Here is a 14501-nt window from a genome sequence, read left to right as displayed (position 1 = left end):
TATCCTGCTGCCCCCAAGAACTGGGAGTGCTGGAAAGAGTCAGAGAGATCGGAGATTAGTGAGGAAGGCAAGGACTTTGGAGGTCTGGCCTCATTTCCTGCCTTACGAATCTTCCTTTTTTTTTTTTTTTAATTTTATTTTATTGAATCATGCGAGACAGAGAGAGAGAGAGAGAGAGAGAGAGAGACAGGCATAGGCAGAGGAGAAGCAGGCTCCCTGCAGGGAGCGGGTCTCCAGGATCACGCCCTGGGCTGAAGGCGGCGCTAAACCGCTGAGCCACCTGGGCTGCCCAGGAAGCTTCCCTTGATCCTCACCCGATACAGGCTGCACCTGTAAGGACTTCCAGGAGCTGTCCCTGCCTCTCTGTCCTTCCCCTCGCTCTACCTCTCAGGACTGACTGTCTCCGAGAACCACAGGCTCTAGTCCTCAAAACGCCACCAAATTCCTTGGCTTCACTTCTGCTGTTGCCTTTGCTTAAAATCCCCCCTTTTAAATTTCCAATGGGCGAACTCTTACCCATACGTCAGTACCCCACCCAGATTCACTTTTCCTGGGAGAATGGTCTTGCTCTCCCTTCTCCATAGAATCAACCATTCCCTCTTCTACAGTTACCTCCTCTCAAATCCGCTGTGTTCTTTGCAGCCGACACTCTGGGCTGGAATTCACTGCTTACATGTCTGTGTGCTCCAAAACTGGGAGAAAGTCACAGCCAGGAATCTTGCCCCAGTGCCTCAGCCACGATCAGAGTTTGATAAATGTCTGTTGAATTGAATTGACCATCGTGAGGTAATAGTAATGAGCCTCTTTCCACCTCCAGCATCAGGACACGTTGGGGAACTCAGAGGCCACCGGCTTCGGAAGCCTCAGGTGCCAAATGACAGTGAGGAGTGGGGCTCAAGACTCTCCGGCTGTGTATCTGAAGAAAGGTAGGTTGGTGGAGCTGGATGCTTGGGGGCCGCAGTGGCTTAACCTACCCGACCGGTGTTTGGGGCTGCTTCCTGGAGCTTCGCACTCCCCTCCCTTTGCTCTCCAGCCTCTCTGGGGGTCATCAGACCTTCTCACAAGGGTGCAAACCTCCAGGCACTTCGCCCCTCACCAGCCTCCATGAAGCTGCACTGTGCATGCATATTACCTGGGGTGGGGGGGGAGGGAGCTTGAAAAATGCTGGTGCTGAGTCCGTACATCGGGGCTGGGCCAGATGTGCCTTTCTAATAACCTCTCGGGGATGCTAAAGCTGCTGGCCCCAGGCCCACACATTGAGTAACAAGGATGTTTATCCTATCTCACAATTTACAGCTCATTCCCCCAAACATCCTTCATCTACCCTCACAGAAATCCTCAGGGGAAGGCAAGATCCTATGATCCCGATCTTCGCCCCTGTTTTACAGATAAGGAAACTGAGGCTCAGAGAGATTAGAAGACTTTTGCAAGGTCATGCTGTTGATAAATGGGGGAGGTGGGTTTGAACCTAAGTGTGCCTGAATTCCCCTGCATGGCTTCACAGAGCGGAGACAGGGAAGCCCTCCCTCCTCTGCCCTCCGGCTGGCCTCCTGCCGTCTCTCCATCAGGGCCAAGAGAGGGGCCAGCCCTGCAGAGGGTGAGCCCTGGGCCTCGGCTAGGTTCCCCAAGAGTGGGAACTCTCCTCTGCTCTCCTGGCCCTCCTTCCGCCAGTTCAGGGTGAGGTGCTGGAGCCGGCTGGCCTGGGCCAACCCCAATCTGGTCAAGGCCCTCGACGTTCTCTGGGCTTCCCTGTCCTTGCTAGTAAAATAGGAGTCGCAAGTGAACCAAGGAGATTGGGAGGTCTGGAGTGAGGAGGTCTGTGCTTTTAGAACAGTGCACGGCATCGGGTAAATAGCAGGTACAGGAGATTTCTGAGATCCTTTTCATCCTTGCCGACATGTCTCCTGGTGACCTGGGGTAAGGCTGCGGACCAGAAGGCAGCCCAGGAGGCGGACTTGAGACCTAGGGGTTGGCATGGAGGGTGGTGGCAGGCATGCAGCCTCCCAGGTCCCTGGCTCTGGCAGCCTGGATCCCAGCAGCTACTGGACAGCTGGCAGCTCGCGGAGACAGTGCCACGGCCCAGGCACTGAGCCTCGGCTGACCTTGGGAGCGGTCCGCAGCCCACGGCAGGGACAAATGCCTGTGGCTCTTTGTCTCTGCACCTTCAAGTCCCCAAATCCCTCCATCCTGTCTCAGGGGAGGGCTCCCATGGGAGAGTGGAGTCCAGCAGAGCTGGGATTTCTCTCATCTGGGGTCAGGGTGATGAGAATTCCTGCCCCAGTGTTTATTCCAATGATCATTATTTTTTTTTATCTGTTAAAAAAAAGAAGATAACAGAGCATAGAGATTTTTTTCCCCTAAAAAAGGAAAACCAAAATCAAACAACCCATCCCAAAATGTTCTTTAAAACTAATCCTTGGCCTTTTTTCCACATTAAAAAAAAACGCAACTCTAGTTTTTTCTCATGTTTGTTCTTATTTGTCCTCATCTCCTGAAAGTTTATACTTGGGAGAAGATTGCAAGGGAAATTGAGAAGCTTCCTTGCTGCCAAACTAAATCAAGGCAGACCTGTTTTTTGCTTGTTTTGTTTTGTTTTGTTTTGCTTTTTTTTCCCCCAAGCAGAAAATACACAGAGACAGTCATTCTGCATCCTAAGATAGCAAACAGCGAAGGGACGTTCAGACTCCTGCCTCCTCGCCTACGAGCACTATCTCTGCTCAGGAACCACTTCTTTAGTTTTTATGCCATAAAGTAGGGACAAACAGTCACAGGTGAGGAGGAATATACACAGTTTTTGAGAATATTTTTTGAGTATATCCCACATCAGTGGCACCTGGTATAGGTAGGCAAGTGCATCCATTCATGCACCTGACCTTTAGTGACCTGGAACACAGGGCCCCTTGATCCATCTTCTGGTACCGTCCTGTTGACACCCACTTAAAATCTGTGGCCTGGAGCATGGAGCAGCAGCCCTGTGATTTTTCAGACTCAAAGGAAGACAGTGCTCAAAGGCTCCTTCCAGGTGGGCTAGCCCAACCCCCTCGTTTCACAGATGAGGACTAGAAAGAGGAGGCATCTCACCACTCCATCAAGGTGGAACCAGGGACGTCAGGACACAACCTCCCCGAGCTCTGAGGTATCCCCCAGACCTGCCCCATTATCTAGGCCATGACTGCTGTGCGGATCTGCTCAGTGTTGGCACTTCCCATAGATGTTGACTGAGGTCCTGCGGTGTGGTATGCCCTGTGGACGTAGCTGTGGGACAAAACATAATCGCTGACTGATACAGCCGTCGATGCAGCATTAAGATCATTTCGGAGGGTTCAAAGTGCTTTGATGAAATGAAACAGGACAGTGGGATGAAGACGGACGTAGGCTTCCTGGAACAGTCAGATTCATGGCCATGGGAAGTGGAACAGGGGTTACGAGGGCAGGGGCTAGGAGGGGATGGACAGCTGGGGTTCGACAGGTGTGCAGAGCTTTATTTTGGGATGAAGCAAAAATTCTAGAGATGGATGGTAGTGATGGTTACACCACAACACAAATGGGTTAAATGCCATTGGACTATCCACTTAACGGGGTTAAAATGGTAAATCTTGTGTTGTATATATTTTTATCACAATTTAAAGAGGGAAAAAAAGGTGAACATTCATTGCTGCCGGTTGGTTGGGGAAGGAGCTTCAGAGGAGGGGATGTTGGAACTGAGACCGAAGGAAGAGGAGGTTCCTGCCATGCAAAGAACTCAGGGCAGGAGATTCTCCGTGCTGAGCGATGTGGAGGCTGCCAGGGGCTGCTGAGGGAGAGAGCCCTATAGTCCAGGGCTGTCCCGTGGAACTGTCTGCAGTGATGGGAACATTCTATAAACCTTTGCTGTCCAAAATGATACCCAGTGGCCACCCAGGTACCCAGCACTTGCTGCAACACGAACGTCAGTGAGCTGAAACAGATACTGAAATGGTCACATATGCCTGGCGACTACTACAGTGTTGGCTGGTGGCGAGTGGCTCTGGGAACTCTCAGGCTGGTGGGGGAAGCAGACACTGTCCTGAGTAGCTTAAGGACAGGGTGAAAGATGATAGAGCCTTGCTATCTAGGGAGAGAGAAATGAATTCTAACTGTAAAAAATCAATCAGGGAGATAGACCCTTGATATTAAGCTGGATTTGGTGAAGGATGGGCTGGGGCTCTGCAGGCAGAGTTCATGACAGGGCAGTCGGGCAGAGGGGGTGGTGGGAACCCCTGCTAGGAGAAGTTTCTGGAGACTGTACAGTGTCTGCTGAGCATCACTAAGTGCCAGGCTCATTGTTCAGCCTCTGAATGTATGGACTATCTTTTCATCTACTCAGTGTCTATGAGGCCTACACTTTATTGTCCCCATTGAACAGATGGAGAAGTTGAGGCTCTGGAATGCTTCAGGGATTTGCACTCAAGCCTGTCTCATTCTGCAGCTTGGGTTCCACATTTTAAGCCTCTCCACAATTTCTAGGAGAAAGTGTGGGTTAATCCCTGGTGAACAGCTGGGTGGAGGGGTCAGACTCAGGGTGGCAAAGAGCACAGACTCCACATCCCTTTCTGCCCCCCATCAGCTGTGTTCACTCTCTTTCCTCACATGGGATATGGGCGTAATAATAGGATAGACATTTTGGCTATAGATTTATCTCTCTATATATATCTCCCTGCAAAAATCTCCTCTTTGCAAAATGATGCTCTAAAAATAACAGGGCTTATGGGAAAAGTAGAGTTAGGGACAGGCGAAACCCAAGCCTCGCCATTTTTAACCAGAGGACTGGCAGACGTGATCACAACCCTGTTTAAAATGCTAGCAGAATTTTTAAATAGATTGAATCCAGCACAAAGAGATGCTACAGTAAATGCACAAGAGTCACACAGCTTGATGTGGGAGGGAGGCCGGAAGGGTGGGGTCTGCTGAACTGGGCAGGGGAAAATCGCAAGTGCCACCTTGAAGACAAAGAAGGTGGCCAGTCTGGGGCAGGGGGAAGAACGTGGGCCGAAGGGCATTGTGTACGGTCCCGCGCTTCCTGTGGCTTGCCCGCGCTCCGCTGTTTGTGCATGCTGCAGTCACCTGTTGTTGATGCCACAAGGCAGTGACATGCTGGAAAAACTGTAGATGGACCCGTGTGGCCTCAGCGTTACAGCAGCAAAGCTTCCTGCCCACCACGAGTTCTTTTTCAAGATTTTATTTATTTATTTATTCATGAGAGACACACAGAGAGAGAGGCAGGGACACAGGCAGAGGGAGAAGCAGGCTCCCTGCAGGGAGTCCAATGCGAGACTCCATCCCAGGACCCCGGGGTCATGACCTGAGCTGAAGGCAGACACTCAACCGCTGAGCCACCCTGCGGGGTCCCCCACCATGAGTTTGAACCATAGGAACAAACGTCGGTAGCAGAGTAGGCTGGACCTAACTCACAGGGCAGTGAAAACGAAATGAGGTCATATAGGCAGAGCATGAGTCACCATGTCTTTGTATACAGGTAGAGCACAAGAAATGTTTGCTGGTAATAATAAAAATATTCATACGTGTCACCTCTCCACACACCCCCTTCAGTGCTTCAAAGGTGTGATGAGCGTCTATCTAGGTCTGCAGGTTTGGGGCCATGGGCCTGGTGAGCTCCATACTCTTCATGCATGGGCGATCCAGAAGTTTCATGGTGCAGCGAGGGTCTCATCTTGGACTTCACACTGCCCTTCGCCCAACCAGAGGGTCCACTATCATATGACCAGTAAACTGCGGTCAACTCTGCAAGGTTTTTGGATTTTTAAAAAAATTTTTTTCTGCCTTTTCCTCCAGGCCAAGAATTTACCACCACAAGTCAGAAGAGCTTTGAGCAAACAGGTTTCCAAAACACGCTCTCTGGACTGTACCGGCCCGTCGAGTTCCCAGCCTCAGGAGCCGATCTGACTGGGGCTCATCTCTTCTGTCTGCTGGCCTGTGACCGTGATTCATGCTGTGACGGCTTCATCCTTGCCGAGCTCCAAGGAGGTAATGCCTGGGACAGTGAGGACCAGGGCCTTCTGGTACCAGGACTCATGGTCTGACAAAGGAACGAGCAGGGTCACTGAAGCCAGGATTCACAATGTGGGGACGGCGTGGGGAGGTGGGGGCATGAGGTGACCACTGAGCTTCTGCAGCCCTGCATGTCGCACAAAGGTGGTTTTCATTCAAAGCATCGTGGGAAGCTATTGAAAGTTTTAAGTGAGGGAATGCCACGATCAAGCTGTGGCTTGAGTGTGCAGAAGGTAACAGTTAGGGATTTGGAGTAGATGTGGGGTTCAGTTAGGAGCTATGCCCATAGTCCAGGTGAGGGGGTGGGTAGCGTGGGCAGGGTGACAGTGGTAGAAATGGAGATGAAGGGTCAGATTCAAGGAATCCTTAGCAGAGAAAACCCACAGGACTCCATGGATATGAGGAGTGGAGAAGGAGGAGGTGTCCAAGACCATTCTTGGTGATCCACTAGTTCACCTGGTTGGACAGCTTGCCTGTGTGGCAAATAATGGAAGATACCAGATGTCAAATTTGGTGATGGGAGAGGAGGATTTGGGAGGGTCATGGGCCCATTTACAGTGTGCTAAGCGTGCAGTGCCTTTAAGACATTCACAAGATGTGGATTAAGCTTTTGGGTACCAAGGTCTAGAGCTCAGAGGCGGGGTCCGGGCGGGAGATAGAAATGCATGAATTCCTGGTGTTCAGGTGGTATCAGGGCTGCGTGTCTGGGTGGGATTTCCTGGGAAGAGGGTTCAGGGTGAGAAGGTAGGGGGAAGCGGGCAATCTCTGGTGAGCACCTGCATAATGGGAAGAAGACAGAAAACTAGCGAAGAACCAGCGGCCAGGCAGCTGGAAGGAGCCGGCGAGGGGAGGGAGGTCCATCGTGGAAAGAGGAAGGAAGTTTGTCAATAGATTTGATGCTGCTCAGAGCACAAACAAGGTGTTTACTGAAAGGGGGTGGGGCTGCAAGAGAGTGTGTTTGTTGGAGGGGTGGGGCAGGAGTCTGCGCTGGACTGAGTTAATTCCTGTGTATTTTTATTTTATTTATTTATTTAAATATTTTATTTATTTATTCAAGAGAGACACACACAGAGAGAGAGAGAGAGAGAGGCAGAGACACAGGCAGAGGTAGAAGCAGGCTCCATGCAGGGAGCCCGACGCGGGACTCGATCCCAGGACTCCAGAATCACAACCTGAGCCGAAGGCAGGCGCTCAACGGCTGAGCCACCCCAGCATCTCTTGCTTTTTTTTTTTTTTTTATTTAAATTCATTTAGCCAACTTAGAGTACATCATTAGTTTCAGATGTAGAGCTCAATAATTTATCAGTTGCATATAACACCCCGTGCTCATCACACCACGTGCCCTCCAGGACTGAGCTGAATCCTAAAATTCCTTTTAGATTTCACGCTCTGTGATTATAAGCTGTGCATCGATGTTAGTGTTTAGTTAGGCGAAAAAATACGTATATATAGAGATATACACACACGTACCCATGCACATCCATGTAAACACGCATACGTGTGTGAAATGCGGTGGTTCGGATCCAGGATGCCTTTTGTGAGGCCACCACGATCCCCCCAAGTGCTCTATTACTCACCAAACCATATGGTTTTTCAAGCTGGAAGGTTGATTTCGTTTTCCTTAAAGTCATATATGGAGGAATTATTTTGTTCCATGGAACACGGGGAGCCCACGAAATCCCTTTTCTTTCCATGACGTGCCTGGCTAGCAGCTCGCTGGCGTTTCCCTCCAAGTGTAACCTGCGACCCGTGAATTGTGTTGCGCTGACCGACCACCTCACAAACTGAAGGTCTCTTGGAGACGCACCTAAAACACCAGGCAGATGTTTTTCCCAGGCTTGTCTTCCCGGGGCTTGGAACCAGCAAGCTTTGGCCAGATCCGCCGCCGCCGACCAGGAACAGACTCCTGCTCGGTCCTTTTACCAGGGTCTGGAAAGTCATTTAACTTTCTGGCAGATTCCCCCCTCCCTTCCCCTCCCTGCTCTGCCTTCACCAACCTTCAACTCCTAAGTGGCTTTGTCTCTACTGATTATTAAGGACACTTCTGGAGGCTCCCGGACCTACGTTTTTGTGAGGTTCAGAGGGACTCGGGAGGCCCCTCGGCACCTGGGAGTGTGACCCAGGCTGGCAGGCTTCCCCTGGGCTCTCAGCGGGTGCCCCTGCTACTCTGGTGCTGAGGCTCAGCCGGGTAGGGGGCAGGGGGTAGCCCCCCCCACCAGGCCCTCGCTGCCTGCTGGCCACTCCTCTCATCTCAGCTAGGAAAGCCTTTCTCCTTTTCTGCTTCCTTATTATGAAACGAAGTGGTCTCACCAGGTCGGGGAATCTGGAATCCAGCTGTGTGCACCAGGACTGTGGTGCTGTTGATAAAGGCCAACTCCCGCATGTCACCACGTCCCAGCCCTACGACCCACTGAGTCAGAAGCTCCGTGGTCGGTGCCGAGGAGCGAGCATTTTTAAAGCCCTCCCCGTGTTGTTGATCGAATCAGTCCAAGCTGCTGGTTTGAGAACCAGCAATCGGAGGATCTGTAAGGTCACTTTTTACACAGAGATGCTGCTGCTGCTGCTGTTGCTGCTGCTAATACATATATATATATTTTTTATCACCTGGAGGTTAAAAGTGGCCAGTGGGAGGGAGAAGGACAAAATGTCAGATTTATAAGCCAGACATCTGAGTCATCTACTTTGGGGAAATTTTGGTGAGAGATGAGTTTGAAACTCTCTCTATGGGGGAGCCCTTGTGGCGCAGCGGTTTATGCTGCTTTCAACCCAGGGCGTGATCCTGGGGTCCCGGGATGAGTCCCACGTTGGGCTCCCTGCATGGAGCCTGCTTCTCCCTCTGCCTGTGTCTCTGCCTCTCTCTCCATCTGTGTCTCCCATGAATAAATAAAATCTGAAAAAAAGAAACTCTCTCTGGGCGTGGGCACAAATTAGGATAAAGAAGGGAAGGGGTTATGGGTGGCAGATTTCCTATTTTTTTTCTGGAGAATCTGAACAACTATACTACCGAATGAGATTATTTATTGAAATGGAAAATCTGAGTAAAAATACTACTTAGTGGTGTTCAGATTCTGGGGAATCTACAATACTACGTAATGGGATTATTTATCGACCTTATATAAATGACCTAATTTCTAGATCTCAGTAAATATGGGTAATTAACTTATCTGAGAATCCGTTTCCCCCCTAGTAAAACAGAAATAATAATATCTGCAAGGGGATTAACATACTTCAAGCACTTACCATAGTGACTGGCACGTTACAGACCCTGAAGCATCCGAGTTACCTGCCTTCCCTCCCTGAAACCACTGCCCAATGCTGTAAGCTCAGGCTGGGTCTTCCTGACACCAAGCAAAGCTGTAACTTCAGGGCAGCTTTTTAACAGTTGGGACATGTATCCAAACTTAGGATATGTATTCAAGACAAATAGTCTAGTGCCTCCCCTAGTTATAGATTTCTCTCTGCACATCCCAGGCCTGGGGTGGGGGACAGATGGTCCCACAGCCTCTGCTTGAATGCATCCAGAGACGAGGAGCTCACTTCCTAATAGGGAAGCTTGGGCCATTGCTGCGGAGCTTGTGGTTTTTCACAGAGCCTTACTTGGAATCTGAGTACTCCTTTCTGAGCCCCTTCAAAGTTGGTGTGCATGTACATGTGTGCATGAGAAGGGGGGGGGGAGAGAAGCTGCTGTTTATGTGCTAGAAGCCTCAAAACGATCCCTCTGTGGGGTAGTGGATAGAGAGTGAGGCCAGAGGATTCTGACACTAAGACCCCAGGTGCTGTTGAAGATGTCATGGCTGGTGACCCATCAAGAAGAGCTTTAATGCAGGAGGTTCAACAGGGCAGGCAAGGGGGTGGCCTTCCCTTTGCAAATTGGCCACTATGACACGTGCAGGGCTATCAGGCAAGAGGAACCCAATTGAAAACCAGGCTCCTGAGTTCCAGGCTCCATCCCTGTGTGCTACTGTGGGGTTGTTACCTGTTCCCACCCTCCAAGCCCCTCGGGGCACCCACGTGGGTCCCTAGAAGGGCCCTACTTGTTCTTCATCACATCACCCTCTCCTCCCTCTCGTGACTCTGCAGGGCCCATCATCTGTGGGTTGCTGAGCTCCCCCGACGTCCTACTTTGCCATGTCAAAGACTGGAGGGACCCCACTGAAGCCCAGGCTAATGCCACCTGTCCTGGTGTGACATACGACCGGGGGAGCCGCCAGGCGACGTTGCGTCTGGGAGGCCAGGAGTTCCGGGGTAAGTCTCTGCCTGCCGCCTGACTTCTTTCAAAATGGTGAGCCCTGGGTGTTCTACGCAACCGAAGGGTTCTTGAAAATTACATCTGAAACTAATGATGTACTGTATGTTGGCTAATTGAATTTAAATGCAAAAAAAAATGAATTTTCCTCACCAGTGGGGTCTTCTCCTGTGAGCCCCCTTTGTACCCTGAGAAGGTTATACTTCTGAAAAAAATAATGGTATCAAAGGTGCTACATAAAACCCAACCAGAGCTTCTCAGCAGCTCTCCCAAGGCTGGAGGGAGCTTGCAGCCGGGCAGGTAGGCTGTTGCTGATGATACCAGCTGCACTGCCCGTCCTAATTATGGGGGTGCAAGAGGCTGTGAGCCCCACCACGTAGGGTCCGTTGATGCAAATAACTATTCAGCTGTTCCATCCTCCTCCTCCTCCTTTCGGAAGCTCTTCCAACATTTCCCACAAACTTATGTGCATTCGATCTAGAAGTCACCCCAAGATCATCTGCCTATCCCCTCGTTTTATAGGGATGGGCGTCGGTGCCTGAGGCCCCATGGTGGCCCGTCACATCTCCTCTCTGCCTCCTCCAGCCCTGCCCTTGCATCAGGACTCCATGGGGGAAGAGTCCTGAGCTGGGGACCGACCACACCAGCACGACTCAGCACCAGCGGGCCCTGCATCACCAGAAGCTTATTAGAAATACAGATTCTTGGGTTCCACCCCAGACCCCCAAGGTGGCCCCAGGAATCTGTCCTAGCCAGCTGTCTGGGTAGTGCTGTGTCTGCTGAGTTTGGGAAGTTTGAGAAGCATCAGCTAGGTGGCCTGGAAGTTTCCTTCCACCTTCCAACCTGAAATGTCAGAGTTTATGGTGAGAACAGGGCCCAGGAGATCCCTGACTCCCGGTTCCTCTGTGAGGCTGGCCGAAGCCCGGCTCCATCTCACCTCCTCACCTGTTTTTCTGCCAGCATGTGGCTCCAACCCACCCTCTGCTTTGGGAGGGGTGAAAGCATTGCAGGTGGCAGCCTGACAGGACACAGAAGAGGACTAAGGGAAGTTCAAAGAGCCCTTGGAGGCTTCCATCTCTCGAAGACGTTGGTCCTTCAAGAGCTGGAAGCCACTAGGAGAAGTTTACAGGGCCTGCTTCTCAGTGTAAGGCAACTCTCAGGTTTGTAATGGCAGAGAGCTCAATGTCACCTCCAAGGGCCCTCCCTGACTACCCTGCAGAGTTCAATGCTTCCTCCAGTGAAAAACTTCACACGAATTCCTGAAAATTCCTCTGTTGGGCGGTGTGGAGGGCACTGCCCTGAGAGCATGCCTTTGCCTGCCGGCTGCTCTAACCTGCCAGCTGGTAGTTTGCCTGTGGTGTAGAATCCCCATTTTGGACACCATTTGTGTGACCTGGAGCAGGTCAGGAAATATCTTCAGGCCTAATTGCTTGTCTACAAAAAGGCTTAGTGGGAGGACCTGTCTCCCAGGGCTGTGGTGAGGTGGGAGGAGATAGTGGAAAGTATCATAGATGTGTTCCCCACCACACTGGCTATGAGCCACCCACTACCCTTAGGCCCCCGCCGCTGCTAACTCACATACCGCCCCCTCTGCCCCACCACAATGCTTCCTTGGAGGGAGGCACTGTTATTAATTCTCCCCATTTTACAGCTGAAGACACTGAGGTACATGGATAAATAAAGTCTTCTCAAGGGCTCAGAGCTTCTAGGTAGAAAGCCTGGGACTGGAAACCAGGTAGTATGATTCCAAAGCTGACGTTCTTACCTGCTTCTTGCTATTGGCACTTACAGGTAATAGGTCTGAGACGAACTTCGTAGGGGGTCTGACACATAGAATTACTGTTAGGTAATATTATTATCGTTTTCAAAAATTTGTCATTGTCTTTTGTTATTTTTAAGAACTAGACCGTATATTTAGAATTTCTAGCTTCACACCATCCAGCATGAAACCTGGCATAGAGAATATACATAATATCTGTGGAATGAATATTTACCAAAGCCTGGACCCCCCAAAAAATATATATTGCCTAATTAGGTGGGATTCCATGAGGCTTAGTTTTTTTTGGGGTAAATAAAATCAAATTGCTTATTTATATGATGGATAGTAAACATATGGTATCCATTATTCTGAGAGGTAGCCCAGGGTGAGCAAACAAGCATTTGCAGAAAGATGTGTGATATATTCATGGGCAATAAATCCAGAGTAAATTGCTTAACATGGAGCATGTGCTTGGTAGGTGCCCAAGAAGTAAAGAATGTGTCCTTGTCTGGCCTCCCTGAGAAGGAGTGATTACCAAATGACTTTTGAAGTTTTTGGTTTCTTTCAATGCCCTGTGGGTATGTGTGTATTTTAGGGTATTGGGCAAAGCTTTAAGAAGGATACCTTTTGCTTTGTTTTTAAAAATATTTTATTTATTTATGTGAGATAGAGCATGTGTACGTGCGAGAGAGAGTGCGTGCATGATAAGAGGGTAGGAGCAGGGGGGAAGAAGACTCCCTACCAAGCAGGAAGCCTAATGTGGGGCTTGATCTCAGGTCACTGGGATCATGACCTGAGCCGAAGGCAGATGCTTAACTGACTGAGCCACCAGGCTCCACAGAAGGGTACCCCTTGATGGGGATTTTAGGCACTCTGAGGTATATCCATGATGCTCCAAACTGGGAGTTGCCTTAGATGCAGACTGACCAGGACACCCTCTCCAATTGAGAATAATAGAGCACAAATGCTCCCTGCCACAGTTATAGGTCACTCCTCGAGTATAATGAGTCCCTGGGAAAGAAACATGGTTTAAATTCTTACTAAAATGTGAGTAGCTGATAGATTCCCTTTTCTAACAACAGATATTGATAGAGGGAGAGAGTGAGGATTCCATGGATTCAGATAGCTGCAGGGGAGGCCACAGAGCTGATTGAAGCACAAAGGAAGTATCTGGGGACAATAACAAAGAACTCTGTCCCAGCCTCTGCCTTCCCATTTAGCCATTGGTTAGATGCTCATGAAAATGCAGATTCTGGAATCACACCCTGGGATTCAAATTCCATTTTAAATGCTTACTCCTTATATGACCTTTCTGGGCCTTGGCCTTCCTGGTTATGAAATGCAGATAATGATGACTTTGGCTCTTTGGGAGGTTAGAAGGATTGAAGGAGGAATGTGTGGTGAAGCACTGGGAGTAGTGCCCGGAACAAGGTGGGCACTCTCAGTAGATAGTAGAGATTATGGAGCAATGGCCTGCATTGAAAATCCTGGAGACAGATTCTGCTTTTCTCTGCTAGCTCTGTGGCCTTGCTCAAAGCACTTAACCTCTCTGAGCCTCAGGGTCTCCATCTATAAAATGGGGGCTCACTTTTTTTTTTAATTTAAATTTGATTACCCAACATATAGTACATCATTAGTTTCAGATGTAGTTTCCACTTTTTTGTGTATTAGAGAATGAAGCACTAACATGCTCTACGGGCTGTAGTTTAAGGCAACGTTTCTGAACTTCAAGTCCCTGCTTCCTTGATGGCACATCCCACAGAGGCACCTTGTAGGATTTCCAGTCTGGGCATCTGCTTTCATTGACCAGCTCACTGGTCCTCTGAGAGTCTGGTCTAACAGGTGGCCTGGCTAATGGAGAATTAGGATTTATGTATAAAGTGTAAGTGACTCGCTTGCCATTTGCAGGATATTGCAGCCCAACAGAGTACACTAAATTCAAACAGGAAGCACATCAGTACCCATGTTGCATTGTACAAAGCACTTTGACCCCGCTCAGCACCCTGGTCCTTTGGTACTTGAGCGAGGCAGCTGGTTACCTCACAGGTTTACCCACGAGAGCACAGTTCCAAGCTGTGGCATGTCCTACCTAGAGGAGCTGCCTTTGCATGAAGGCCATAGCTGGGATCCTAGACCTTAGGTGTCAGAGGCCAGAGCCGTCGGTGGAAGGTGTCTCCCACACCACCCCATGGTGCCACCTGCTTGTGTTGTCCTAGCAAGTTAAGGAGTCCAGTAGTGGACACCCCTCCCTTGCTCTACTCCAGACATGGGGTAGTTCATGTCAGAGACCACATATTCTACTTCAAGGATTTCAAGGATTTTAAAGGGCTGAGGGGAGAAGGGGACAGAAAGCCCCAGGGAAAGTGGGAAGGTCAGGTGTGGGCTGTGGAGGTGAGCAGGAACAGCTGTAGAGGAGGGATTTGTTGGGCTCGTGCATCCATCACTCGTCCTGAGAGCCTGCTGGGTGTG

The 14501-nt window shown here is 50.0% G+C and overlaps 1 protein-coding gene across 1 annotated transcript in view; it reads left to right on the top strand.

The window, feature by feature from the left end:
- Positions 1–14501, top strand: part of TG (thyroglobulin) — a 246551-nt gene that overhangs the window by 63669 nt on the left and 168381 nt on the right. The window contains exons 25-27 of the mRNA XM_041768575.1: positions 818–926; positions 5812–6003; positions 10108–10272. Coding sequence (XP_041624509.1) covers positions 818–926; positions 5812–6003; positions 10108–10272 — 466 coding nt within the window. The remainder of the gene's footprint in view (positions 1–817; positions 927–5811; positions 6004–10107; positions 10273–14501) is intronic.

The sequence above is a fragment of the Vulpes lagopus genome, chromosome 9 (assembly GCF_018345385.1).
Source record: "Vulpes lagopus strain Blue_001 chromosome 9, ASM1834538v1, whole genome shotgun sequence".
NCBI lineage: Eukaryota > Metazoa > Chordata > Mammalia > Carnivora > Canidae > Vulpes > Vulpes lagopus.
The sequence above is the reverse complement of the archived record's forward strand: the minus strand, read 5'-3'. Positions and strand labels throughout refer to the sequence as shown.